At 49.2% G+C, this 27,933-nt stretch overlaps 2 protein-coding genes across 2 annotated transcripts in view; both read left to right on the forward strand.

Moving 5' to 3' along the window:
- The window catches only part of SNUPN (snurportin 1), a 385,834-nt gene that overhangs the window by 217,468 nt on the left and 140,433 nt on the right, over window positions 1-27,933 (forward strand). The gene's annotated exons all lie outside the window — the stretch shown is intronic.
- The window catches only part of CSPG4 (chondroitin sulfate proteoglycan 4), a 119,229-nt gene that overhangs the window by 67,229 nt on the left and 24,067 nt on the right, over window positions 1-27,933 (forward strand). The window contains exons 2-4 of the mRNA XM_060260061.1: window positions 21,569-21,732; window positions 22,554-26,129; window positions 26,769-27,248. Of these exons, the coding sequence (XP_060116044.1) occupies window positions 21,569-21,732; window positions 22,554-26,129; window positions 26,769-27,248 (4,220 nt within the window). The remainder of the gene's footprint in view (window positions 1-21,568; window positions 21,733-22,553; window positions 26,130-26,768; window positions 27,249-27,933) is intronic.

The following is a 27,933-nucleotide window of genomic DNA, read 5'->3' on the forward strand; positions in this document are numbered from 1 at the left end:
GAAGGCCTCGACCTCTATCCCCTGTTGTTGGCCCTCAAGAGGAACTGGTTAGCTGCTTGGATTACCAGTTTTTTGTTCATCCCCATTCTTGTGATTTCAGCTGCAGCCTCAGCCACTTGAGTTAAGCGGGTGAGGGTTTTCCTGGCCCAGAGTGGCAAAGCCTCACCTGCTGATTTCATTGGGCCAAGGAAAAGATGGAGAAACCTGCCCTATTGGATTGCCAGCTCCAGACGGGAAAATTCCTGGAGGTTAGGGGGTGAAGCCTGGAGAGGGTGGGATATGGAGAGGGGAAGGACCTCAGCTAAGGTTACCAGCCTCCAGGTGGGGCCTTGAGATCTCCTGAATTGCAGCCTACAGGTGGAACACTATGTGTGAGGCTGCGATGCTTCTGGAGTTCTGGCCCTGCTTATGGACCTCCTGAGGGCACCTGGGTTTTTGCCACTGTGTGACACAGAGTGTTGGACTGGATGGACCATTGGCCTGATCCAACATGGCTTCTCTTATGTTTTATGCTGTGTCTTCTTGGTGCTTGGGGGTGGGGGGGCAACAGTGGGAGAACTTCTGGAGTTCTAGCCCTGCTGGTGGACCTCCTGAGGGCACCTGGGGTTTTGCCATTTTGCCATTCGACTGGATGGGCCATTGACCTGATCTAACATAATAATAATAAATTTTTATTTATACTCCACCCTCCCCGCCTAGGCAGGCTCAGGACGGCTTACAAGACATGGCACATATACCATGATATAACAATAAAAGCAAAAATAATACAGTTAAAATACAATTCATAAATTTAAGTTAAATAAATAATTTAAAACCGGTGTAAATTTATGGTGCTACAATTTCAGTACATATACACAGATGACTTGATGTCATTGCCAAGGTTCCACCTTAGAAGGCAAGTTGGAAGAGGGCGGTTTTACAAGCCCTACGGAACTGGTTGAGATGGCTTCTCCTCTGTTCTTATATCTGCAGACAACAGAGATTAGTTCCCCTGTAGAAAATGACTGCTTTGGAGGCTGGACTCTCCACCAAGATCTCTCCCACCACCGAACTCCACCTTTCTCAAGCTCCCCCTCCAAATCTCCAGCAACTTTGCAATCCAAACTTGGCAACCCTGATCTCAGCAGAGTACAATGTCATAGAGTCCACTAGGGCTTTTTTGTAGCCTCTTCCCCAAACCCTGCATTCCCCAGGCTGCACCCCACCCAAAACCTCCCAGAATCCCCCAGGCCAGAACTGGCAATCTGATTAAGTCCTGGCATCCTTTTCTCAGGATGGCCTGTCTGGGAATCGCCGGCTTTCTCTCAGTCTTACAGCCTGAGGCAGGAAAGTGACGGAGGCGAGGACAGAGCTGGGTCAAATGGATCTGCCAAGGATATAAACGAAGCTGAGGCTGGAAGGTCAGCCGGAGACATCAGGAAAGAGCAATTGCTTACAGATGGCTGCAGAGCCGCTGGCCAAAGGAAACCCCAAACGTCTCATCTCTCTGGTTCCCTCGTCTCCATTCCTCTTTTTCCTGGCCTTTGATTGCCGGAGCTTTAGCTAGTTCCTTCTCACATTCCCCTCTCTTCCGTTTCCTCCCAAGTTTGCCACCGCTCTGTTGTGCAGCGCCTTTTCTCCGACTGGATTTCATGATCAAAAGCGCATGTGAGGTTTGGGGGCCAAGTTCATGACTGCGATAAGGCAGCAGTCTGGGATGACGGAGTTCAGCAAACACAGAGAACAGCTGGAAGGCACTGATGTCTCAGATCAGGTTGCCAACGTTCAGTTCCCACTGAGGGAAATGGCTGCTTTGGAGGGTGGACTCCAGGGGGGTTTTGTGTAGCAGGACTGCAGCATCCAGTAGGTCCTGTACTAAGAGCCCCATGGCGCAGAGTGGTAAAGCTGCAGCACTGCAGTCCTAAGCTCTCTACTCACGACCTGAGTTTGATCCCGACGGAAGCTGGGTTCAGGTAGCCGGCTCAAGGTTGACTCAGCCTTCCATCCTTCCGAGGTCGGTCAAATGAGGACCCAGCTTGCTGCGGGGAAAGCGTAGATGACTGGGGAAGGCAATGGCAAACCACCCCGTAAAAAGTCTACTGTGAATACGTTGTGAAAGCAACGTCACCCCAGAGTCGGAAACAACTGGTGCTTGCACAGGGGGCGACCTTTACCTTTTTAAGCTCTTGGAGGACTGGCTACATCAGGGGGGTGTGGCTTAATATGCAACAGCTACCAAAAAAGCCCTGTGCACCATTCTACTTTATTCAGTCTCATCTTCACGTTCCAGGCTTTAATTATGGCCCAACAAAGGGTCGAAACCAAGATTTACCTGGAACATCCATTGTCATAGTTATTGCTGCGTGTTTAAGTCCACGTTTTGTGGTTCAACGTTGTGTATGCACGTGCTGCATCCTTTTAGGATAATTAATAACAGCAAGGTTCTTTGTAATTCTTAGTGGGGGGGGGGGGGGTTGCATGTGTGCATTCTGTTACTACAGTGCTTTTTCAGAATTTGCATACCAAGTGGGGACCAGCCACCCGAATGCAGCATGAGTTGGTCTTTGTATTCTGAAGGACTGATCCAGTGTAACTAGATTTGTGGCATAGGCTCAGCAGAGAAGGACTTCCAGTTCAGTTAGGATTGACGCATCTCCAAGTTGGGAAATTCCTGGAGATTGTCATGGCACAGTTTGGAGGGGGCAGGGACCTCAGCAGAGGATATTGGCATGGAATCCCAGTCATTAGGCAAGCTAGACAGTTGCCTAGAGCGCCAGCCTTCTAGGGGCGCAGAATTGGGCACCCTCCCATGTGACTCGGTGACATTATCGGTGTGGGTGGAAGGTGCCAGAAGTTACTTGCTTAGGGCGTCAGAGAGTCTAGAAGAAGAAGAAGATAGAAGATATTGGATTTATATCCTGCCCTCCACTCCGAAGAGTCTCAGAGCGGCTCACAATCTCCTCTACCTTTCTCCCCCACAACAGACACCCTGTGAGGTGGGTGGGGCTGAGGGGGCTCTCACAGCAGCTGCCCTTTCAAAGACAACCTCTGCCAGAGCTATGGCTGACCCAAGGCCATTCCAGCAGGTGCAAGTGGAGGAGTGGAGAATCAAACCCGGTTCTCCCAGATAAGAGTCCACACACTTAACCACTGCACCAAGTCTAGGGCCAAATCCGTCCTCCAAAGCAGGGGAATCCAAACTCTGTCATCTAGAAATCCGCTGTAATTCTTGGAGAGCTCCAGGTGCTGCCTAGTGCACAGACTCTCACCTGGGGGAACCGGGTTTGATTCCCCACTCCTGCTCCACATGCACCTGCTGGTGTGATCTTGGGCCAGCCACAAGTCCTCAGAGTTAGCCTCTCAAGAGCAGTTTTCTCAGGGCTCTCTCAGCCCCACCTACCTCGCAAGGTGTCTGTTGAGGGGACAGGAAGGGAAAGAAGATTGTAAGCCTCTCTGAGACTCTGAATGAAGGGTGAGGTATAAATCCAATCTCCTCCTCCTTCTCCTCTTCTCACCTCACCTCACAGGGTGTCTGTTGTGGGGGGAGAAGATATAGGAGATTGTAAGCCGCTCGGAGTCTCTGATTCAGAGAGAAGGGCGGGGTATAAATCTGCAATTCTTCTGAGAGCCAGTTTGGTGTAGTGGTTAAGTGTGCAGACTCTTATCTGAGAGAACCGGGTTCGATTCCCCACTCCTCCACTTGCAGCTGCTGGAATGGCCTTGGGTGAGCCATAGCTTTGGCAGAGGTTGTCCTTGAAAGGGCAGCTGCTGTGAGAGCCCTCTCAGCCCCATTCACTGGGTGACTGTTGTGGGGAAAGGAGATAAAAGAGATTGTGAGCCACCCTGAGACTCTGATTCAGAGAGAAGGACGATATGAATCTGCAATTCTTCTTCTTCTTCTCTCTTCTTTGCAAGAGCAATAAGCAGACGAGGGGAGGGCGAGGAGAATATTGTGTTCTTTTTAAAATATTCCTCTTCACAAACAGATGCAGTGCCTCCATCTCAGAGGCCAGATTTATAGAAGATATTGGATTTATATCCTGCCCTCCACTCCGAAGAGTCTCAGAAACTCAGGCTCCCATCTCTCACATTCCCTCTGCCAAATGATTCCCTTTCTTTCCTCAGGCAGCCGGGTCATGTCCTGCCCCAGAGGCCGTTGGATGTACGGTCGCCAATCCCCAGGTGGAGTCAGGGGATCCCCTGGTCCGGAGACCCTCCCCCTGCTTCAGGGTCATCAGAAAGTGGGGAGGGGGGAGAATGTCTGCTGGGCACTCCATTATTCCCTATGGAGACCTATTCGCATAGGGGCTGATGGGAGTTGTAGGCAAAAAACATCTGGAGAGCCACCGTTGGCCACCCCTGCCATAGGGTATAATGGAAAATTGATCCATAGGTATCTGGGGCTCTGGGGGCACTGTTTATTGAGGTAGAGGCACCAAATTTGCAGCATAGCATCCAGTGCCTCTCCTCAAAACACCCTCCAAGTTTCAAAAGGATTGGACCAGGGGGTCCAATTCCATGAGCCCCCAAAGGAGGTGCCCTATCCTTTCTTATTTCCAATGGAGGGAAGGTATTTAAAAGGAGTGTGGTCTCATGAAATGTGAGGGCCAGAACTCCCTTTGGGGTTCAGTTATGCTTGATACAACCTTGATGGAGGTACAGAGAGGTGGAAAGAAAGCAACTTTAATTTTAAATGCATTCTTCAAGCTTCTGGCTGGCTTGGCTTGGACAAGTGAGTTGAAGAGACCAATGCCTTCTTCAAGCCAGCAGATGGGGTGGTGGGTCTTCGAGAGCCACACGATATGTTTGAAAAAGCCACGTGTGGCTCCCAAGCCACACTTTGGCCTCTCCTGCTCTCTGTTTACAACAATGAGTAGGTTTGCCAGGTCAGTGTTGGAAAATACCTGGAGACTTTGGGGGTGGGTCTGGGAGAGGGCGGGGTTTGGGAAGGGGAGGGGCCTCAGTATGGAACAATGCCCAAGAGCCCACCCTTCAAAGCAGCCATTTCCTCCAGGGATCAGAAACGATCAGGACCACGGAGGTACAGAAACTGAGAAAGAAACACACTCTCTCCGTTGTAGCAACAATGTGTAATACAAACTGCATTCACCAAAACGCCTTGAATAAACAATAATAATAATAATAATAATAATAATAATAATAACTTTTATTTCTATCCCGCCCTCCCCGCCTAGGCGGCTCAGGGCGGCTAACAACAACTTACACATTAACATAAATAATAAAACTTTAAATTTAACAATTAAAATTAAACATAAAAACCAGTCAGTTAAATTAAAATACATGATTTTCATTAGACTAAATATATATGAGTATATCTGGCAGCGATAGAGCTGTTATGGCGCTGGTTCTGCCAGTTTAGGTAGTATTATGGATGGCGGTTCTTACACCAAGCAACTCAGCAGTCAGTGTCATTATAGGCTTGCCTAAAAAGGGCGGTCTTGCAGGCCCTGCGGAACTGGCCGAGGTCCCGCAGGGCCCGCACCTCCTCCGGAAGCTGGTTCCATAATGCCGGTGCAGCCGCTGAAAAGGCCCGTACTCTAGTATGTTGGAGTTTGACCTCTCTCGGCCCAGGGATGGTCATTTTGTTTTTACCCACTGACCTCAGTGCCCTCTGGGGTTCATATGGGGAGAGACGGTCCCTTAGGTAGGCTGGTCCTCGGCCATATAGGGCTTTAAAGGTGATAACCAACACTTTGTACTGGACTCGGTAGATAATTGGTAGCCAGTGCAGTCCGCGCAGCCCCGGCCGTATGTGCTCCCATTTCGAGAGCCCTAACAGTAGCTTGGCCGACGCGTTCTGCACCAGCTGTAACTTCCGAGTCCGGTACAGAGGTAGCCCCAAGTAGAGGGCATTACAGTAGTCCAGTAGTCCAATACGCTAATGTAGCTACAAAACGGGGAGAGTGTGTTTCGTTCTAATTTTCTCCAGGGGAACTGATCTCTGTTTAGTGTACTGGTTAAGTTTGCTGTGGCAAGTTTGGTGTAGTGGTTAAGTGCGCGGACTCTTATCTGGGAGAACCGGGTTTGATTCCGCACTCCTCCACTTGCACCTGCTGAGATGGCCTTGGGTTAGCCATAGCTCTCGCAGGAGTTGTCCTTGAAAGGGCAGCTGCTGTGAGAGCCCTCTCAGCCCCACCCACCTTACAGGGTGTCTGTTGTTGGAGGGGGGGAAGGTAGAGGAGATTGTGACCACTCTGTGACTCTGAGATTCAGAGTATAGAGCAGGATATAAATCCAAAATCATCATCTTCTTCTTCTGCCAGCTGGAGAGCAGTTGTAAAAGCGGGAGATCTCCAGGCTGGCAACCCTAGTAATGAAATGCAATTCGGGTAGCAGAGTGTGGGGACAGGCAACCGTTTGGGAACAGAGCGTGTCCCACTCAAACGTCTGACTGTGTCAGCTCCCGAAACTGAGGTGAACAACCAGCTGAGACATGCACAGAGCTCAGAAATATTTTTTTTCCTTGCAAGAATGTGGCTTTCTCTTGCCAGAAAAATCTCTGACTTCAGGAGTCACTCCAGGGCTCCAGTTTCGTAACGAGCTGTTCCTCGAGCAAAGGGGGCCAAGAACAAACAACTTGCCTTCTGACTTCTCACCCAATCCTCATTCGAACAGCTGTGCAGCGGCTGAGGCATGCACATAAAAGGCTGTGCCTGGAAGGAATCGCTTGGAATATATATCTCGCAGGCATTTCCCAGGAGAACTCAGGAGGAGAAGGCAGCAGTGACTCACGAAAGCTCCTACCCTGCTCCCATTTTCTTTAATCTTTAAGGTGCTATTGGGCTCTTCCTTCTTCCTATTGCTTCAGCTCCAAAATATCCAGGTTTCTCTAGCTAGGCCTTTTTCATTCGGTCCTTCCTGCAGTGAACTTAAAATAAATGGTTTCCTACCAACAGTGCTCTTTTTATAGCATATTAGACCACTCCCCCCTGATGTAGCCAATCCTCCTGAAGCTTACAGTAGGCCCTGTACAAAGAGCCCTATAAGCTCTTGGAGGATTGGCTACATTGGGGGGGGGTGGCCTAATATGCAAAGGAGTTCCTGCTGCAAAAAAAGCCCTACTGACACTGTCCTCATAACAAGCCTGCAAGGTAGGTTAGGGTGAGAGAGAACAGAGGTCCCAACGTCTGTGATGTCTCCTCCAGGGGTTAGAGTTGCCGACCTCCAGGTGGGACCTGGAGATCTCCTGCTTTCTCAACTGATCTCCAGCTGGCAGAGATCAGCTCCCCTGGAGAAAATGGCTGCTTAGAAGGGTGGAGTCCACGGCATTGTGCCATGCTGTGGCCCCTCCGCTCTCCAAACCCCATCCTCCCCAGGCTGCACCTAGGGATGCCAGCCTCCAGGTGGAACCTGGAGATCCCGTGAAATTACAGCTCATCTCCAGGCTACAGAGATCAGTTCCCCTGAAGAAAATGGTTGCTTTGGAGGGTGGACTTTGTGACATTATACCCTGCGGAGGGCCCTCCCTTCTCCAAACCCTACCCTCCCCGGGCTCCACCCACCAAATCTCCAGGAATATCCCAAGCAAAAGTTGGTAACCTTAAGTGCAGGGAAGTAAGAGTTTGGGTGTCACTTTGGTTCCTGTGGCAAACATCAGGGCTTTTTTTGAGCTGGAATACACAGGAACATAGTTCTGGCTGGTGTGGCATCCAGGGGTGTGGCTTAATATGCAAATGAGTCCCTGCTGGGCTTTCTCTACAAAAAAGCCCTGTGCAAAATGGTGATATCAGGAGGTGTGGCCTAATATGCAAATGAGTTCCTGCTGGCCTTTCTCTACAAAAAAGCCCTGTGCAAAACAATGGTGGTGTCAAGAGGTGTGGCCTAGTATGCAAATGAGTTCTTGCTGGGCTTTTTCTGCAAAAAAAGCCCTCTGCAAAGCAATGGTGCTGTCAGGAGGTGTTGCCTTATATGCAAATGAGTTCCTGCTGGGCTTTTTCTGCAAAAAAAGCCCTGTGCAAAACAATGGTGGTGTCAAGAGGTGTGGCCTAGTATGCAAATGAGTTCTTGCTGGGTTTTTTCTGCAAAAAAAGCCCTCTGCAAAGCAATGGTGCTGTCGGGAGGTGTGGCCTAATATGCAAATGAGTACCTGCTAGGCGGTCTCTTTTAAAAAAAATAGCCCTGGGCCAAACACAATACATTGCTTAGGCAGCTGCATCAGGATGGTGTTTTCACCCGCTCCAGGGTATCCTGCGGTTCCCCACTTTGTCACCTTTAACACAGACAACTTCTGTTCTGGCTCTGAAATCCATGAATTTTTTATTTATTTATTTATTTTATTTGGGATTTATATCCCGCCCTTCCCACAAATGGCTCAGGGCGGGATATAAATCCCGAATAAATGAAAGTTTGGTTGTTCATAGAATAACGCCATGGAGCCCCCACTCCAAAGCAGCCATTTCCCAGGGGAACTGATCTCGGTTGCCTGGAGATCAACTGAAATAGCAGATCTCCAGGTGCTCCAGGTCTTGGAAGGGCCTTTAAAAGCACACAGGAGCTCTTGGCCATCTCAAGAGAAAAGGAAGCTGAGGAAAAGGGTAGCGTCCAGTGGATAAGCTAGTTTTTTTTTTAAAAAGAAAGAAAGAAATCCTCCACAGTCTGTAATGTTCTTGCTGCTGGCCGTGAGTCTGGAAAGTGTGACATGGAAGGGCTGGGGGGGGGGGGGTTTGCGTTGCACTGCAAAGGCCGATCTCATGCGCTGAGGAGGCAGAGGGAAGTGGCTTTCCTAAGGGGCCTTTGGAACAGGGAGCACAAAAGTATTTTTAGCAACACGACGACAAGGGCGCACCCTGAGGAAAATATATCTCTCCGTGTTTCTAACCTCAGCCTTTGCTATTCCCTCCCAGAGACAAATTGCAATATGAGGGATCCATCCCTGACTCTTCTCATTTTTTTCTAAAAAAAAGCAGACACCTGGGTTTTGGCCACTGCGTGACAGAATCTTAGGCTGGGTGGGCTATTGGACTGATTCAACATGGCTTCTCTGATGTTCTTATGTCTGGGGCAGTGATGCTCTGATTCTTGGTGCTTGGGGGACAACAGTGGGAGGACTTCTGAAGTTCAGGCCCCAATGGTGGACTGGACCTCCTGATGGCCCCTGGGTTTTGGCCACTGTGTGACACGGAGTGTTAGACTGATGGGCCATTGGCCTGATCCAATATGGCTTCTCTTATGTTTTTATCTGTCTGGCAGTGACACTCTGTCTTCTTGCTGCTTTGGGGACAATAACGGGAGGGCTTCTGGAGTTCTGGCCCTGCTGATGAACCTCCTGATGGCACCTGGGTTTGGGCCCCTGTGTAGGCTTCCCAATCTCCAGGTCCCAGAGGGGGATCCCCTGATTTTACAGGCTTCCCCTCTCCCCCAGCCAGCTGGCCAGCGGGGGAAGCTCCGCCCCCACAGCCATTATGCACCTCCATGAATGATTCCCATAACAAATTATGGGGAATTGATCCGTGGGTTCGGGGGCTCTGGGGGGGCTGTTTTTTGAGATAGAGGCACCACATTTTCAGTATAGCATCTAGTGCCTCTCCCCAAAATACCTCCCAAGTTTCAAAAAGATTGGACCAGGGGATCCAATTCTATGAGCCTCAAAAGAAGGTGCCCCTATCCTTCATTATTTCCTATGGAAGGAAGGCATTTAAAAAGATGTGCAGTCCTTTTAAATGTGATGGCCAGAACTCCCTTGGAGTTCAATTATGCTTGTCACACCCTTGTTCCTGGCTCCGCCCCAATATCTCCTGGCTCCACCCACAAAGTTTCCTGGCTCCACCTCCAAAGTCCCCAGATATTTCTTGAATTGGACTTGGCAACCCTACCCCTGTGTGACTCAGAGTGTTGGATTGGATGGGCCATTAGCCTGATCCAACACGACTTCTCTTATATTCTTATGATGCCCAACTCTGATTTGGGAAATAGCTGGAGATTTGGGGGTGCAGCCTTGGGACAATGGCATTTGTGGAAGGAAGGGACCTCAGCGGGGTATAATGCCACTGAGTCCATTATCCATAGCTGCCATTTCCCCCAGTGTTACTGATCTCTGTAGTCTGGACTCACAGTGTTCCCTTTAAGCTGAGTCAGTGGGAGCTAGCTCAGTTTTTTTAGCCTCTGGCTCACACATTTTTGTCTTAGCTTGAGAATACAGTTGCCAGATCTGTGTAGGGAAATACCTGGAGACTTTGGGGGTGGATCCAAGAGAGGGCAGGGTTTGGGGAGGGGAGGGTCCTCAGCATGGTACACTGCGATAGACTCCACCCTTCCAAGCAGCCATTTTCTCTTGGGGAGCTGATCTCTGCCAGCTGGAGATTAGTTGTAAAAGTGGGAGGTCTCCAGGCCCCACCTGGAGGCTGGCAACCCTACATCCTCCGAGCAGACTTATTTATGCAGCAGCTCACAACTTTAATGCCAATAGCTCAAAAAAGTAGAATTTGTGCTCACAAGACTTCACAGCTTAGAGGGAGCACTGGAGCTCCATTGTGAATCTGATCGTAGGAGACGTACAGACCCTGCCTGGAGTTTGGCAACTCGGGAAGATCTAGTTGATGCCCACAACATCCATGCTGCGAAAGCAGCCCCCCCCCCTGAAATTACCTCCTGAAGCTGCTATTGGTTTGGTCAGGGGGGCCTGATACTTGTATCGTAGCTATTTTGCCCCCTTCTCCATGGAACTAATAGGAATGACACAAGGTAGTTTCAATCAGGGAAACAGGGCAAAGGGGGCTGGCTTAAACACATCCCTTCGTCGCTGTCTCTGCTGTAGTCAGAATCAGAGGTTTCCCACCTGCTGTTGCGGAGAAGTTTTTTTCCAAAGAAAGAGGAGAGGTCTTGATGAGTGATCTTTCACATCAGATCTGTTCGGACCTTGCAGTGAAGCTATTTAACGTGCAGAATTAAATGGTGACATTACCACGAGGGAGGGAGATATCATACGTGAGCCCTCTGCCAAGGACACTGTGTGCATCAAAATCAATGTGCTTAGAAGGGATACTTGCACAAGTGCAGCGGAACACCCTCCCCCCATCCTGCACGCAATCGCCAGCTCACGAGCTCCTGCAAAGTCCGCTAAGACCTCAACAGAGCATTCACGCCTGTGCGTTCCGGGGACCCAAAGAAAACCTACTGATTTGAAGAAAGATAGTCTGGTCTTGCGAGAACGAGCCTGGCTTTCCTTGCCTTCCATGAGCGCAACGTCAAGGTCATGATCAGGGCTTCTTTCTTGTAGCAGGAACTCCTTTGCATATTAGGTCACACACCCTGATGTAGTCAATCCTCCAAGAGCTTACAGGGCTCTTAGTACGGGGCCTACTGAAAGCTCCAGGAGGATTGGCTACATCAGGGGCATGTGGCTTAATAAGCAAAGAAGAAGAAGATATTGGATTTATATCCCGCCCTATACTCTGAATCTGACAGAGGAGTTACAATCTCCTTTACCTTCCCCTCCCCCCCAGAACAGACACCCTGTGAGGTAGGTGGGGCTAAGAGAGCTCTTATAACAGCTGCCAAGGACAACTCCTATGAAAGCTATGACTGACCCAAGGCCATTCCAGCAGCTGCAAGTGGAGGAGTGGGGAATCAAATCCGGTTCTCCCAGATAAGAGTCCACACACTTAACCACTGCAGCAAACTGGCTCTCTTGTGGTGGGGCTGAGAGGGCTCTCACAGCAGCTGCCCTTTCAAGGATAACCTCTGCCAGAGCTATGGCTGACCCAAGGCCATTCCAGCAGCTGCAAGTGGAGGAGTGGGGAATCAAACCTGGTTTTCCCAGATAAAAGTCCGCGCACTTAACCACTACACCAAACTACAACTTAACCACTGCACCAAACTCTGCTGCAAAAAAGCCCTGATCGTGAGTGCTGGAAAGGGAACAGGGAGGGGCTGACGCCAGGAAAACGCTGGCGTAAAAACAAAGCCGAAGGGGAATCCTTCCCTGCCCTCTTGTGCTAATAACTTAGGGCACAATTTGGCAAAAATGTGGCTGTGGGTGGTTTTTTTAAAAAATTTATGCACACTGGAACAGCCTGCTCCCCACTGGGTGACCCTTAATGGCTTGCACCCCTGGAAAGCAAGAGCCAGCCCGACTCAAGAAGAGAGGAACGTTTTCAGACATGGCCGTCCTGCTGCAGCTGTCTGTGCCCAGGGAGAGCAGGCTGACGGGTGACCTTTACCGTCCTGGGCAGATAAAAGCGACAGGCACTCCAGACTAATCTCCCAGGGACACAAAGAGTTGGTGGATTTCCAAACTGCATGGCCACGCTCCGCTGTCAATCGCCAGGAAAGAAGCAGTGGCTTCCTTCGACCTGTCATGAGACGAGAGGGCTTTCAGGTATGCTGAAGAGAAGCCCGGCCTTAGCTGCTTTGGGCAATGCTGAAAAGGGAGCAGAGTGGACTAGGGTTGCCAGGTCCGGTTCAAGAAATATCTGGGGACTTTGGGGGTGGAGCCAGGAGACACTGCGGGTGGAGCCAGGAGACACTAGGGGTGGAGCCAGGAACAAGGTTGTGACAAACATAATTGAACTCCAAAGGGAGTTCTGGCCATCACATTTAAAGGGACTACACAACTTTTAAATGCCTTCCCTCTGTTGGAAATAATGAAGGATAGGGGTACCTTCTTTTAGAGCTCATACAATTGGACCCCCCGGGTTGAAATTGAAATTTGGAGGGTGAATTGAAGAGAGGCACCGGGTGCTATGCTGAAAATTTGGTGCCTCTGCCTCAAAGAACAGCCCCCCTCAAATCCCCAGATAAGCACAGATCAATTCTCCATTATAACTTATGGCAGGGGTGGGGAACCTTTTTTCTTTGGATATTTATAACATCATTCGCGGGCCGTACAAAATTATCAACTTAAAAAACAGTGCTCTGCCGAGGGAGAACGATTCAGGCCAGCAAAATTAACGCAAATCATTGTTTTTCTATTTGAAGTCATGTGGGAAGAGCCTAATTCAGCACACACACACACACACACACACACACCCCGACCTGCCACCCTAGGCAAATGCCTAAGTCCAGGCATATTAGACCACATCCCCTAATATTAGCATATTAGGTCACACACTCATTAGCATATTAGGCTACACCATCTGGGATAATCATGTGCAAACTGAACTGGTGGTAACTGGCTCCCACCCCCCACCCCTGCCACCCCTCCCTCCCTTCAGCTGTTTCCAGCAGACCTTTAAAGGCACCCACATACCCCAGCAGCAGTCCTTCACAATGCCCACAAGAGGGGTGGTGCTCGGCCCAGTAATACCCGAGGGCCAGACCAAGTGATCTCAAGGGCCATAAACGTCCCTCGGGCCTGACATTCCCCACCCCTGCCTTATGGGAATCGGTCTCCATAGGGAATAACGGAGTGCCCAGCAGCCATTTCCTTCCCCATCCCCCGCTTTCTGATAACCCTGAAGCAAGGGGAGGGCTTCCAAATCGGAGGACCCCTGCCCCCACCTGGGGATTGGCGACCCTAAATGTTAATGAAAAGCTATTTGAAAGAAACAAACGAAAAGGAAGCCTTCATCTGACACTAAACACATCCAGAGAAGTCCACCAAGCAAAGGCAAAAGTGAGAGTGTTCCAAAGCTCTGGAGCAAGCACCAGAAAGGCCCTGTTCCTCATTCCTACTCACCTTTACCTCCAAATGTGAGGACACAAAAAGAAGGGCCTTTGTAGCCAAACACAGCTTGTGGGCAGTACCGTAAGAACGTTTTCATGTCTGAAGTGACCTGAGGCACATGTTTGAGCTGTGCGTGGAACTCAGGAGTGTTCCGGCTGGTTAGCCAGGAACAAGGTTTTCACTTTATGGGACAACCTCGGATCCCTTCCAGGCTTACCGGCTGCCTGGTGATTGAGAAAGGCAGTCCCTTTGAATGGACAGACAAGCAGCCGCCAAGGCGGTACAGCAGGGCCACGCAAAGCTGGTGTGTAGCATCGTCCGCTTCAAGAGAAGCACACTGCCCTACAGCCCAGCTCGAGAGCAGACGGCCTTTTGGATCCGCAAGGACATGTGAAAAGTCAAAGTGAAAAGAGCTTGCATTCTCTTCCCGGGCTGGGCGAATCGAGAGCGTCATCGGTGACCTTTTCAGTCCCCCCAAAAAGAGATTTGTTTCAAAGACGTAATATTTACAGGGGATCTCTCGACAGACAGCTCGTCATCTCTCTTGCTCGTGGGGCACTCAGAAGCGCACTGTTTTAAGATGGATTCTGTTGTCGTGTGGCCGGCCGGCGTCAGATGTGTTGACTTCATCAGGGTCTGCCTTCGATCTCAGAAGCCCGCCTGGAATTTTAATAGAGGCACGCAAACACGGCTTAGGAAATGATGGAGGCCCAAGGGCTCCCTTGGGAAAAGGGCAGCGGGGAAAGTTCTTCTCGGAAGTGCCTGGCCGCTGCTGTAAACTCCATAAGTGGCCGAGCTGAGTTTATTCTAAGCATTTTTTCCACAGCTCACAAGCAGCCAGTACAACAGGCAAGAACACGCAGGATCTTTTTTAAGACAGAAGGAAGGCAGGAGGAGAATGGCAGAACAGGAAGGGAGGAGAAGCAACTGAGAACAGGAAGGACAGAAAGTGGCAGAACAGGAAGGAAGGAAGGCTTTTTTTTGTAGCAGGAACTCCTTTGCATATTAGGCCACTCACCCCCTGCTGTAGCCAATCCTCCTGGAACTTACAGTAGGCCCTGTACTAAGAGCCCTGTAAGCTCTTGCAGGATTGGCTACATCAGGAGTTTGGGGCTTAATATGCAAAGAAGTTCCTGCTACAAAAAAAACGGAGGGAGGGAGGGAGGGAGGGAGGAAGGGAGGGAGGGAGGAAGACCCAGCACAAGAAGGAAGGATGTCAGAAAAATAAAGCATTTTCATTTACTCTTCCTTTTAATCTTGTTTTTTCCACATCAGTTTAAAACAATAACAGCTTGCTCTATTGATTCTTCTAGCTCAGCAGCATCCTGAGCTCCTTTCCCTGGAATGGTGCACAGTAGAAATGTATGTGGAACCTTCAATTTCCCATGTTCATGGCTCAGCGGCAGAGCCTCTGCTTGGCATGCAGAAGGTCCCAGGTTCAATCCCAAGTTGAAAGGACCAGGCAATAGGCGACGGGAAAGACCTCTGCCTGAGACCCTGGCATCTACAATGATGGAGAGAGGCCATGGCTCAGCGGCAAAGCCTCTGCTTGGCATGCAGAAGATCCCAGGTTCAATCCCCAACATTGCCAGTTTAACAGACCAGGCAGGAGGTGATGTGAAAGAACTCTGCTGAGACCTGGGAGAGCAGCTGCCAGTCTGAGTAGACAATACTGACTTTGATGGACCAAGAATCTTATTCAGCAGAAGGCAGCTTCATGTGTGTATTTCCTATGTGCATGACTGTCACTGCCTAATCAAAAGTCTGCACTGCCGCTCTCTGGCTTGCTGTTGCGTTTTCTGTGATCATTCCCAGGCCAACTGCCTACAGATCATTTTAACCAGGGATGCCGGAGACCGAACGCTTGTGAGGCTCACAGCCCGCCTCAAAGCCGCGGCCCTTCCCCGCTGCCGAAGCCGCACGTGGCTCTCGGCTGCCCGAGGCCTGCCAAAAGTTCCTTGGCAGCAGGGAAAGAACAGTTGTGCAAATCCGTTCTGTTTAGAAGACGGAAAGATTTACTTGGTGAGTGAAAAGTCAAAACAGATGGAGGGAAAGGAATCGGCTTGAACGCATTCGACTGCCTTTCGCTTTTGTTAATCAGGCCTGTAGGTCTCCCAAAGTAGCGTTGCTGGGTCTTCCCCCTCCCCCGGCCTCTGGCATTGGGATGGGGGGGCATTGGGTTGCCACCTCCTGTTTGGGAAAGACCTGGAGATTGGGGGTGGAGCCTGGGGAGGGCAGGGATCTCAGTAGAGTACAATGCCAGAGAGTCTGCCCTCCAAAGCATTCATGCTCTCCAGGGAAAATGATCTCTGTTATCTGGAGAGGTAATTCTGGGGTATCCCCAGGTCCTACTTGGAGCACTTGAAGGGCTCTTTTTCTAGGAGAAGCTCCTCTGCATATTAGGCCACGCCCCCCCCCCGATGTAGCCAATCCTCCAAGAGCTTAAAGGGCTCTTAGTACAGGGCCTACTGTAAGCTCCAGGAGGATTGGCTACATCAGGGGGGCGTGGCCTAACATGCAGAGGAGCTCCTGCTATGGCATGCCTAGGGGAAAGGAAGGAGAAATCTGCTGCTCGGTTTCCCAGGTAACAAGAGCCCCGTGGCACAGAGTGTTAAAGCTGCAGTATTGCAGTCCTAAGCTCTGCTCACGACCTGAGTTTGATCCTCGGTGGAAACTGGGTTTTCAGGTAGCCGGCTCGATGTTGACTCAGCCTTCCATCCTTCCGAGGTCAGTCAAATGAGTCCCCAGCTTGCTGGGGGGGAAGTGTAGATGACTGGGGAAGGCAATGGCAAACCACGCCGTCAAAAGTCTGCCACGAAAACGTTGTGAAAGCAACGTCACCCCAGAGTCGGAAACGACTGGTGCTTGCACAGGGGACCTTTCCTTTCCTTCCCAGGTAACAGAGGGACTGGGCATATAAGATGGGAGATGCCTCCCCAGATCCACCATCGAAGAACACTGCTTGGCCATTAAAACATCAGAGGAGCCCTGCAGGATCAGACCAGGGGTCCATCTTGTCCAGCATCTTGTCTCATACAGAGGCCATCCAGTTCTTCTGGTGGGACAACAGCAGGGCACGGAGGCTGAGGCGTTCCTGAGAACATCAGAGGAGCCCTGCTGGATCAAACCAGTGGTCCGTCTAGTCCAGCCTCCTGTCTCACACAGTGGCCAACCAGTTCCTCTGGAGGGCCAAAACAAGGTGGAGAAGCTGAGGCTCTCCCCTGAGGCTGCCTCCTGGCTCTGGGATTCAGAGGCTTACTGGATGTTCCCCTCAGCCACCAGGGCTAGTAGCCGTTGATAGACCTCTCCTCCCTGAATCTATCCAATCCCCTTTGAGATCTGTTTATTCCTGTGGCCATAAGAACATGAGCCAGCCCTGAATTCTACCCAGAGAGGAAGAGCAAATCTGCACCTGTTCAAACCTCCAAGTATGCTCTGGATTCGACTCCTCCTGTGTGTGGTCGGCCAGGGCTGGAGAGAGAAGTCCTTCCTGTGTGGCAGGACGAACGGGCTTCTTTCAACGGATCGTTTGTATTCCCTCCGCCTGGAACCCATTCAGGAGGTTGACGGTGTTAATACTCCGGCGGCCGCAGATGGATCGCTCTCCCCTGCTCTGTTTCTCTCCTCGTCGTGACCCAGTTCCATTCAGCCATTCGATGTGTCGTAAAGAGATGGAGGAGAGAAAAGCTGGCTCCAAGCATCATTCTCTCCCCACACAGTCCCCAGCGGTGGCCACTTAGAGGCAGGAGAGAGAAGCAACTTAGATCCAGCAGGGCCAGAATCAGAAACAAAATGAGAACTGCAGAGAAGCCACACTCCCAAATTGTCATCCTTAGCTTGGACGGCTTTCTATTTATTGATTTTTTAAAAAAATTAGAAAACAAGATAATGGTATAAAAGGGCTACAGAAGGAAAAGAAGGGTTATAGAACAAATTATATAAATCAAAGGTTATTATGCATTACTGGTGCTCCAGAACAAAGGGTATCTCTGCGCTAACATCCCGGTCATTATAATTTAAAGACATTTTCTTTAAAGCACAACGGTCCTTACATCCAACATTTTAAATTTCAGATTTCCTAACTGATCTATTTTGTAACTATATTATTAACTTACATATTCTTTTCATATACCAAAGTTTAAAGGAAAGTCTACTTTGTATCTCACAGTAAAAATAAAAGATGTTTTTGTTCACAATCTACTTCCTTATACATTTATTTTCAAAACTTATTCTATTTCTGCGTTGCAATACATTTATATGCATTGCAATACATTTATATACAATTTTTAGACAGTTTCTCGTTCTAAATTTCTCTGCTGCTTGCATTATACGGACCCTATATCTCTCTTCAGATGTCAAAATTGATCTGTTTCTCAAATAATGTTTTTACTATGTAATCCACAAGTTTATTTCCCCATTCTTCTAAGCTTGGACTGACATCTGATTTCCATTTTGCTGCATAAATGATTCTAGACACTCTTCCAAAACTTTTGGTAATTTATTAGGCAATATTCCTAATAGCAAATTCTTAGCTTCCATAGGGAATGTTTGGTTGACTTTCTAGAGAGATGAGGCAGAATCGAGGAGAAGAGGGCTAGCTATGGCGGTGAGCAGGGGTTAGTTCAAATTTCCCCAACAAGCAGCTGACGGGGTTGCTAACTTCCAGGTAGCACCTGGAGATCTGCTGGAACTACAATTGACTCTTGAAAGCTTATACCCTGGAAATCTGTTGGTCTTTAAGGGCTACTGGACTTGGACAAGGTTTAATAATTTCAAATTGTTCAAACAGTAATTAAAATGTGGAATTCACTGCTGCAGTGGTGGCAGCTATTAGCACAGACGGCTTCAAGAGGGGACTGGAGAAACATGGAGCAGAGGTCGATCAGTGGGTATTAGCCACAAGGTGGCTAAGATGGAGCACTCTGTCTGGGGCAGTGATGCTCTGTATTCTTGGTGCTTGAGGAGTAGCAGTGGGAGGGCTTTTAGAGTTTTGGCCCCACTAGTGGACCTCCTGAGGGCACCTGGGTTTTGGCCACAGTGTGATACAGGGTGTTGGACTGGATGGCCTGTTGGCCTAATCCAGCGTAGCTTCTTTTATGTTTTATGCTCTGTCTTCTTGATGGTTGGGGGGCCACCATGGGAGGGCTTCTGGAGTTCTGGCCCTGCTGGTGGACCTCCTGAGGGCACCTGGGATTTGGCCACAGTGTGACACAGAGTGTTGGCCTGGATGGGCCATTGGCCTGACCAACATGTTCTCTTATACGTTCAAATGAGCTGCCTTCTACTGGTTCTTTGTTGAATTTGGATCCAGTTTGGCTGTTGAGTTGTTAACGATTGCCTAGGGCTGCCAAGTTCCCGGGTCAGGAAGGGGGCTCCCCCACCCTGGAGGTTCCCAACCTGCCGGCCCGCATTGCGCTGGCGGGGGGGGTCTTCCCCCAACATCGCCAGCACGACGAGATCACTCGCAGTGATGTCATCACACTGGCGACATCGTGCAATGGCTGCTCTAGGAGCTTCCAGGAAAACTCTATTGAGTTTTCCCTCCCAAATTGCTAGAGTGGCCAGGAAAACCATAGAGCTTTCCCAGAAGCTCCTAGAGCGGCCGGCACACAATGTTTCGCGTGCGAAAACAGTTCCCCGCCAGAGGTTGCAGGGGACTTTCAACCCTAATTATTGCAGACCCCTGCAATGCGAAAAAGAGGGAGAGGAAATGGTCCAGAGCAAACCAGCTATCTGGGGCAGAGGATTCTGCAGAGACAAATTTGCCCTAGATACCTGGTGAGCTCCTAGCATTTCCCCTTCTGTCTCATATGATGCATGCTTTGAATATAGAAGATCTCAGCTTCACCCCAGTGCTCCCTGGTCCAGTTCCAGCGCGCTAACCACAACTTAACACTGACTTCACACCAGTGGGCTGACTCAGCATAAGGCATCTTCATGTGCACAATCTGCTGATAAATCATTTCATCAGCTGATTGTTCGGGCTAAACTGTACAATAGGATGAACAGATGAGTGAAAAAATAGGGTTTTCTCTATGGTTCTGTCGAGCATTAACGGCACCATCTAGTGTTGATGACTGGTATTGCATGATTTGGGATTATCTTAATTTTATTGTTATTTTTTTAAAAAAAAAAACATTCATTTTTAAAATATTAATAGCTTCCTTATGGAGCTCAAGGCAGTTTTCTATATAAATAAAATGCATACAACAGAGTACATTCAACATTTATATAAAACCAAAATCACAATTTAGGACTCTTTTAATCAAGCACAGCCCTAAATGAAGCCGTCTTCAGCTGCCTCCTGGAGACCAAGTGAGAGGGCACATAATTTCAGAATTGTGGGGCTGCCACCAAAAAGGCCCTATCTTGTGTACCCACCTGATGAGTTCCTTTGACTGATGGGCCAGTCGGGAGGGGCTCTTGGAAAATTCATACTTTTGAGTTTTTCATCTACATCCACAATAGTTGTGGGATCCCAAAATACCAAAATCTGTTAACACATCTACAGTTCACATTTAGATCAGTTTTGAACCTGTTTAACTGTTATGGCTGCCCCCAAGGAACCCGGGGAACTTGGATGTTGTTGGGATTTCTCCGTCAAATGGCCTCAGAAAGACTACGTTTCCCATAGTTCCTTATGAAGGCAAGCTGTGCACTGACCAAGTTAGGGCTGTAGGGTTGCCATGTCTGGGTTGGAAAATACCTGGAAACTTGGGGGGTGGATCCAGGAGAGTGCGGGGTTTGGGTAGGGGAGGGTCCTCAGGCTGGGACAGTGCCATAGAGTCCACCCTCCAAAGCAGCCATTTTCTCCAGGGGAGCTGATCTCTGCTGGCTGGCGTTCAGTTGTAAAAGCGGGAAATCTCCAGGCTCCACCTGAAGGCTGGCAACCCTGATATAAATGCCCTAAGCTTTGGTTCCTAGGCAACACGGCAGAGAGACTGGATGACTTTGAAGATTTCTTAGAGAATAAGGGTAGCGGTGGCTCACTTGTGGTGACCCCACAGAGTTTTCGAGCAAGAGACAAAGATAAATGAGTTCCCATTGCCTGCTTTTGCATAGACTTCCTTGGTGGCCTCCCATTCAACTATGAACCAGGGCTGACCCTGTTTAGCTTCTGAGATCTGATGAGATCAGGCTAGCCTGGGCCATCTTGGTCAGAGGCAAGAGACAGACAGAGGTGGTTTGCCATTGCCTGCCTCTGCCGAGCAACCTTGCACTTCCTTGATGGTCTCCCATCCAAGTAGTAACCAGGGATGACCCTGCTTGGCTTCTGAAGTCTGATGAGATCAGGTTGGCCTGGGCCATCCAGTTCAGGACAAAAGACAAAAAGAGGTGGATTTGCCATTGCCTGCCTCTGCATAGCAACCCTGGACTCCTTTGGCGGTTGTCTCCCATCCAAGTAATAACCAGGGTCAGCGCTGCTTAGCTTCTGAGATCTGATGAGAATGGGCTAGCCCAGGCCATCCAGTCAGGACTTTCCTAGGGAATTTCCACCCCCAAAATTGGCCAAGGAGAATCTGATTCATTGGACTTGGAGGAGGGTGGCCAAACTTGCTTAACATAAGAGCCGCATAGAATAAATGTCAGCTGTTTGAGAGCCACAAAACACAAATGCCGGATGTTTGAGGGCCCCAAGACAGGCAGGAAGGCAAATAGGTGGCGGGTAGGGGGGGAGATGTAGAAAAAAAGCAACTTTTAACTTTGAACGCATTCTCCAAGCTGCTGTCTGGCTTGGCTTGGAGAAGTGATTTAAAGAGACAAATGCCTTCTCGAAGCTGGCCAATGGGATGGTGGAGGCGTCAAGAGCCGCACAATATGTTTGAAAGAGCCACATGTGGCTCCCCAGCCACAGTTTGGCCTTCCCTGGACTAGGCAATCTCGAGACAGTCCCCTCTGTTGTCAGTCAGCTGGAGATGCTACAGGAAGTTGTACGTTCTCTCAACGTCTCCTCTTCTCTTGCAGCGTCGTTCTTCGGAGATGGCTTCGTGGAGATGCCCTTGGTGAAAGCGTACCCCACCGTCCAACTCCACGTGCAGTTCTACACCAGCCAGCGGAGTGGGCTCCTATTCTTAGCAGCAGGGCAGACGGACTATCTCCTGCTGGAACTCCGCGGGGGCATGTTACAGGTCAGCAAAGATGTTCTCCCTAAGTTTTGCCATGTGATCTTTACATTGCACAACAACCATACCTGGTTTGGGGCATTCTGTTGTGCATCTCTTCCTTGGATATATTCTTAGCACAGTTGATGCTATAAGATGCTTTACTCCAAGCACTCAGGAACACATCAAATGTATCCATTGCAGCATATGCTATGATCCTGCAGGGGTATTGGCTAATACCCATGCTGCCATTAAAGACCAAAGCCTCCAGAAAAATCACCATGCGGAAATCTTCTATAATTACAAATATAAGAACATAAGAGAAGCCATGTTGGATCAGGCCAATGGCCCATCCAGTCCAACACTCTGTATCACACAGTGGCCAAAAATTTATATATATATATATATATATATATATACACACACACACACACACTGTGGCTAATAGCCACTGATGAACCTCTGCTCCATATTTTTATCTAACCCCCTCTTGAAGCTGGCTATGCTTGTAGCCGCCACCACCTCCTGTGGCAGTGAATTCCACATGTTAATCACCCTTTGGGTGAAGAAGTACCTCCTTTTATCCGTTCTAACCCGACTGCTCAGCAATTTCATTGAATGCCCACAAGTTCTTGTATTGTGAGAAAGGGAGAAAAGTACTTCTTTTCTACTACTAATAAATACTCACTAAACAATCTGAATGTGTATATTCCGTCAGGTAGGAAGAGGAGGATAGAAAATCTGATAGATCACTAAAAGAAAGTGTATAAAACTTCAGAATCGATAAAGCGTGTTGCTAATTTGTCATCGTTCTTCCTCTCATTTCCCTCTCATTTATTTTTCTTTAGGCAAGACTGGACTTAGGTTCAGAGGAACTGACGGTCAAGTCCCCAGCAGGGCCTCAACTCAATAACCTCGTGATCCATGATGCTGATCTCTTGGTGGCAAACGGGCGGATGTCCTTGACTGTGGATGGCCTTTTCAATGCTTCCGTGGTGCTCCCTGCTCCTCCGCATCAACTGGATATCGATTACGGCCTCTACGTGGGAGGGACGGGGAGTCTGGACCTGTCATACCTCACCGGAGCAAGTTTGCCCTTCAGGGGCTGCCTCCACGCTGTGACGTTCAATGACCACGATGTCCTCTCTGCCCTGGCATCCAGATCCAGTGCCAAGAGAGTCCACGGTGTCCGAGAGGGATGCAGCGAAGAATTCTCTGCTGGGTCAGATGACCCCTTGGGCTTTTTGGGACCAAATTCTTATATTGCATTCCCTGGTTGGAGCGCAAGAGCAGAAGGGACCATTGAGTTTGTAATAACCACCAGTGTGAAGCAAGCACCCCTGATTTACCAATCGGGGCTACAGAACGACTTCTTCTATCTGGAAATCTTTGACGGGCGCCTGAGGGGAGTGGTGGAGAAAGGGAACGGGCCCGTTGTTCTGCACAACAACATCTACCTCAGCAACGAACAGGAACACTATGTCAAGGTCCATGTGGACGTCCGCCGGTTTGAAATTCTCGTGGACTACTACGCCTCACAGACCTCCAACAAGGGCATCAACAGCTACCTCGATCTCCAAGGGCCACTGTTTGTCGGCGGCCTGAACGAGAAGGCCGCCAACCGGTTGAGGGAGCGTCGGTTGGCTTTTGCCTCAGGAAACAACTTCTCCAACAGCTCCTTTGTGGGATGCATGGAAGATCTGAGGATAAACCTGGAGAAGAGGAGCCTGCGCGATGCTCTTGTCACTCGGGGCATGACAGCCGGCTGCGGGACACTGGATCAGTTTGCAGACTATGATGATTCATATGAGCAGGATGAAGCTCCCACAAGCCCTCCTCCAGATTATTGGCAGGGCCCGGTTGTGGAACCCTGTCGCCCAGACCCCAACCTCCCTCCGGTCTTTGCTAACTTCACCAAACTGTTGCATGTCAGCCCACTGGTTGTTGCCGAAGGAGGCACCGCTTTCCTGGAGTGGCGCCACACCCAGCCGACCATCGACCTCGGCAGCGCTAATATCAGGCAGTCCCAGGTTCTCTTCAAAGTCACCTCAGATCCACGGCATGGCCAGCTTGAGCTGGACATCTTCAGTGTGAGGAACAGAAGGAAGTTTACTCTACTGGACATCGTGAATCGGAAAGTCAAGTATGTCCACGACGGCTCTGAAGGGCCTATGGACCAGGTGTTGCTAGAGGTAACCGTCACCTCTAGGAGAGGGATTCCAGAGTGTTTATGGCAAGGCCAGATATATCTGCTTCCTATAAAGATAAACCCAACCAATGATGCCCCTGAAGTTGTCTTTCCACACGGAGACCTCATGGTCATTCTGGAACACACCAGCAAGGTCCTCAACTCAGATATCATCCAAGCTCTCGATGATGACACCCCTTGTGATAGCTTGCGGTTCCAGCTGCTTGGAGGGAAAAGAATGGAAGAAGGCTACGTGGAGTATGACTTCAATCCTGGAGTCCCAATTGAGGAATTCTCCTGCAGAGATTTGGAAGCGGGCCATGTGGTATACGTCCACCAAAGTGGGCCTACATCACCACTTATTTTCCAAGTCAATGACGGCATGGTCATGAGTCCGGTAGCTACCTTGAGGGTGGTTGCTATGGAGCCCGACATCCAAGTACGCAACAACACAGGCCTCTTTGTCTCACAAGGGGGGGTCGTTCCAATCACTACAGCCAACCTCTCTGTGGAAACCAATGCAGTCCAACAAAAAGTGCCCATCCTGTATCGATTGACTGCACCCCTCCAGTACGGCGAGATCCAAAAGCAAGGGACAGTGGGTGGGGAATGGAAGAAAGTCGACTCGTTCCATCAGCAAGAGGTTGAGCAAGGGCGCATCCAGTATTTCAGCACAGACGCTGAGCACCTTGTAGAAGATGTGATTGAGAAGGTACATTTTGTGGTCCAAGTGGGTCAGAAGACCCTGAGGAACAACACGTTCCTCATCAGGATCAAGAGGGCCACCATCAGGATGAAGACAATGGTCCCACTCCAGATGAAGAATGAGAAGCAGAAAAACATCACTACTGCCGAACTGGAGGCAGTTTTAGATGAGGCAGGTTCCAGCCCAGCGTTTTTCCACTACCTGATAGTTCAATCGCCCAAAAAGGGGAACCTTGAACTCCAGGACAGTCGGCTGACAGAGGGCTTTGGTTTTACGCAAGAGGATTTGCAAAACCGTCATCTGAGCTACACTGCAACCATCCGAGACTCAAGGGAGAGCGAAGACTTCTTCCAGTTCCGTGTCATGGCAGAGGAACACTACTCACCTGTATACACTTACACAATACATATCGGGGGAGATCCAGATGCACCTACACTGACCAATGTCCTTTTGTCTGTTTTAGAGGGAGGACAAGCTGTAATTTCCAAGGACCATTTGTTTGTCAAGACTGCGAACAGTATGGATTATATGTATGAAGTGATAGAAGGTCCAACCCATGGGAGGCTGATCTGGAGAACTTCCGGGAATTGGCCATCCGTCAAAGAGTCAGTAACAAAGTTCACCAACGAGGACATCCTCCAAGGCCGTCTCGTATACCAGCATGATGATTCTGAGACCTTGGAGGACGACATCCCCTTTGTGGCCATCAGACAAGATGAGGGGAGCTTGGATTTGGATGCCGAGGAAGTGAGGGATGTTTTCAGAGTTTCCATTCAGCCCGTGAATGACCACATGCCAGTCCAGGTGGTGAACAAAGTCTTTAACGTGGTGCGCCATGGACAGCGCCTGTTGACCACTGATGACTTTGCCTTTGTTGACCAGGACTCAGGCTTCTCGGACATGCAACTGGTGTTGGTGAGGAAGGACATTCTCTTTGGCAGCATAATTGCCGTAGACAACAGAAGCCTCCAGGTATATCGTTTCACTCAGGATGACCTGAGGAAGAAGAAAATCCTTTTTGTCCATTCAGGGGCTGACCGAGGCTGGATCCAGTTCCAGGTCTCTGATGGCCTCCACCAGACTGCCACGCTTCTCGAAGTGCAGGCCTCCGACCCTTATCTCAAAATCAAGAACCACACCAGCTTAGTCATCCACCAAGGTGGCCAAGGGACCATTGACTCTTCCATCCTCAGCTTGGAAACCAACATGGACATCAGGAACGATGAAGACATCCTCTTTCGCATTATAGGCCCGCCCGAAGGGGGAGTGGTTCTTCGTGGAGGTCAGGAGGTGTCATCCTTCACTCAGAAAGACCTGCTGTCAGGAGAAGTGGTTTACCAGCACAATGGGAGCAAAAACTCCCAGGATAGGATCCATTTCGCTGTGGAAGTGAATCAGGTGGTTGTGGAAGACACACTGAATATCGCAGTGTCCCTAGGGTCCCACCCTAGCCCGCTCAACTTTGTTCATCATGAGAGGATCCACATTCTTCAAGGAGAAGCCGTGGAGATCAAGAATGACTACTTGCTGGTAAGTTACATTTCCCTAAAACTGGTCTAGCTGAAAATCCATTCCAGGTGCTATATGTTGAAAACAGTCATGACTAAGAAAATGTATGAGCATTCTACGAGCATTTCTTGTATGAGAATTTATCGGAATTGTTTTCTCATAAATGACACCTTGTTTAATTGTATGCAATAATTAAATGGTTCTAGTTTGGATTACATTATACATGTTAACTGTGGATTCTTAATTCAGATCTAAGAATACGTAGGGCCATGATCCAGCTAGGGTTACCAAGTCCCCCACGGCGGAGGACTGTTTTCTCATGTACAAAGCATGCACGGTGCAATGATGTCACTCGAAAGTGATGTCATCATGCTGGCGATGTCACACGCCGGCTGCTCAAGGAGAATCTAGGAAAACTCTATAATTTTCCCGGACACTCTAGCAATTTGGGAGGAAAACTCTATAGTACCATGGTGTAAGCTCTTGGAGGATTGGCTACATCAGGGATGTGTGGCCTAATATGCAAAGGAGCCCCTGCTACAAAAGAAAAGCCCTGATTGGCTTGATCCAACATGGCTTCTCTTATGTTCTTGATTAACCTTCCTCTCTCTAGGATATGGCTCACTAGGCATTTCCTCTTCTTCATTTCCCATCCTGTAGGTTCAACATGAAGATGTCCCTCCCCAGGAAATAGTTTACACAGTCACCATCCCTCCTCTGTCGGGGTTCCTAGTGGCCCTGTCTCAGGGTCCAACTTCTGAAGAACCTCCAAATTTAGACCCCATTCAGTCCTTTACCCAAGAAGACATCAACGAAGGCAAAGTCTTGTATCTCCATTCCAACCCGGAGATACAGAGTGACCAGTTCACCGTTGACATCACGGCCAATGGGGTGGATACCCTGGAGGGAGTCGTGGTGTCCCTGGAGATCCTCCCGATTTCGATTCCTCTGGACGTTCACAACATCACTGTCGTAGAAGGGAGCACCAAACCCATCTCCATGGACGTCCTCAACATTCCCAGCACGTACTTCTCTGCTCTCAACGTAGAGTTCGTGGTTCTTAAAGGTCCGGAGCATGGGATTCTCCAGAATACAGAAAGACCCGAAGAGGGCAACCTGCGAGTATTCTCCTGGTTTGAGGTAGGAAGGCAATCACTTCTAAATGAACGTACGAATGCACAAACCTGAACACACAACACTGCCTTATACCGACTCAGAATTAGTCAAAGCATTCACAAGTAATTAAAAAATAGTCAGAACTTTCATAACAATCACACATAACACCCACTGTTGAAATATAGTAAGGAGTCCAGTAGCATCTTTAAGTCTAACAAATTGATTGTAGCATAAGCTTTTGAGAAACACAGCTCTCTTCGCCAGATGCATCTATTACTATTTTGCAGCAACAGACTAACATGGCTAATTCTTCTAGATCTGTTAATATCTTGAAAATTTAATATAGATCAGGGGTGATACTCATTTGTTATGAGGGCCAAATCCAACATGAATGTGACCTTGTCAAGCCAGGCTTTGAGCATCATAAAATGTCATGCCAGGTAGCGGAGATATAAACTGTATGAAGGACACAAATACAGTTAAAGGTTTTTTTTAAAAAAAAAATTAAAATATGCTTAAAACATTAGCACTTGTTAGTCTTAAAGGTTCTTTCTTTGTATTTCTCCCATGGGATCCAGGGAACTGGGCAAAGGAAGCTCTGGCTCTTTCTTTCCTTCCCCAGGGGACTGGTTGGGGGGGAGCCTCAGCCAATAGAAGGAAGAGAGGCTTGGCTCAGTAGCTCCGCTGTGCGATGGAGAGAGCCTGTCAA

The sequence above is a fragment of the Heteronotia binoei genome, chromosome 19 (assembly GCF_032191835.1).
Source record: "Heteronotia binoei isolate CCM8104 ecotype False Entrance Well chromosome 19, APGP_CSIRO_Hbin_v1, whole genome shotgun sequence".
Classification (NCBI taxonomy): domain Eukaryota; kingdom Metazoa; phylum Chordata; class Lepidosauria; order Squamata; family Gekkonidae; genus Heteronotia; species Heteronotia binoei.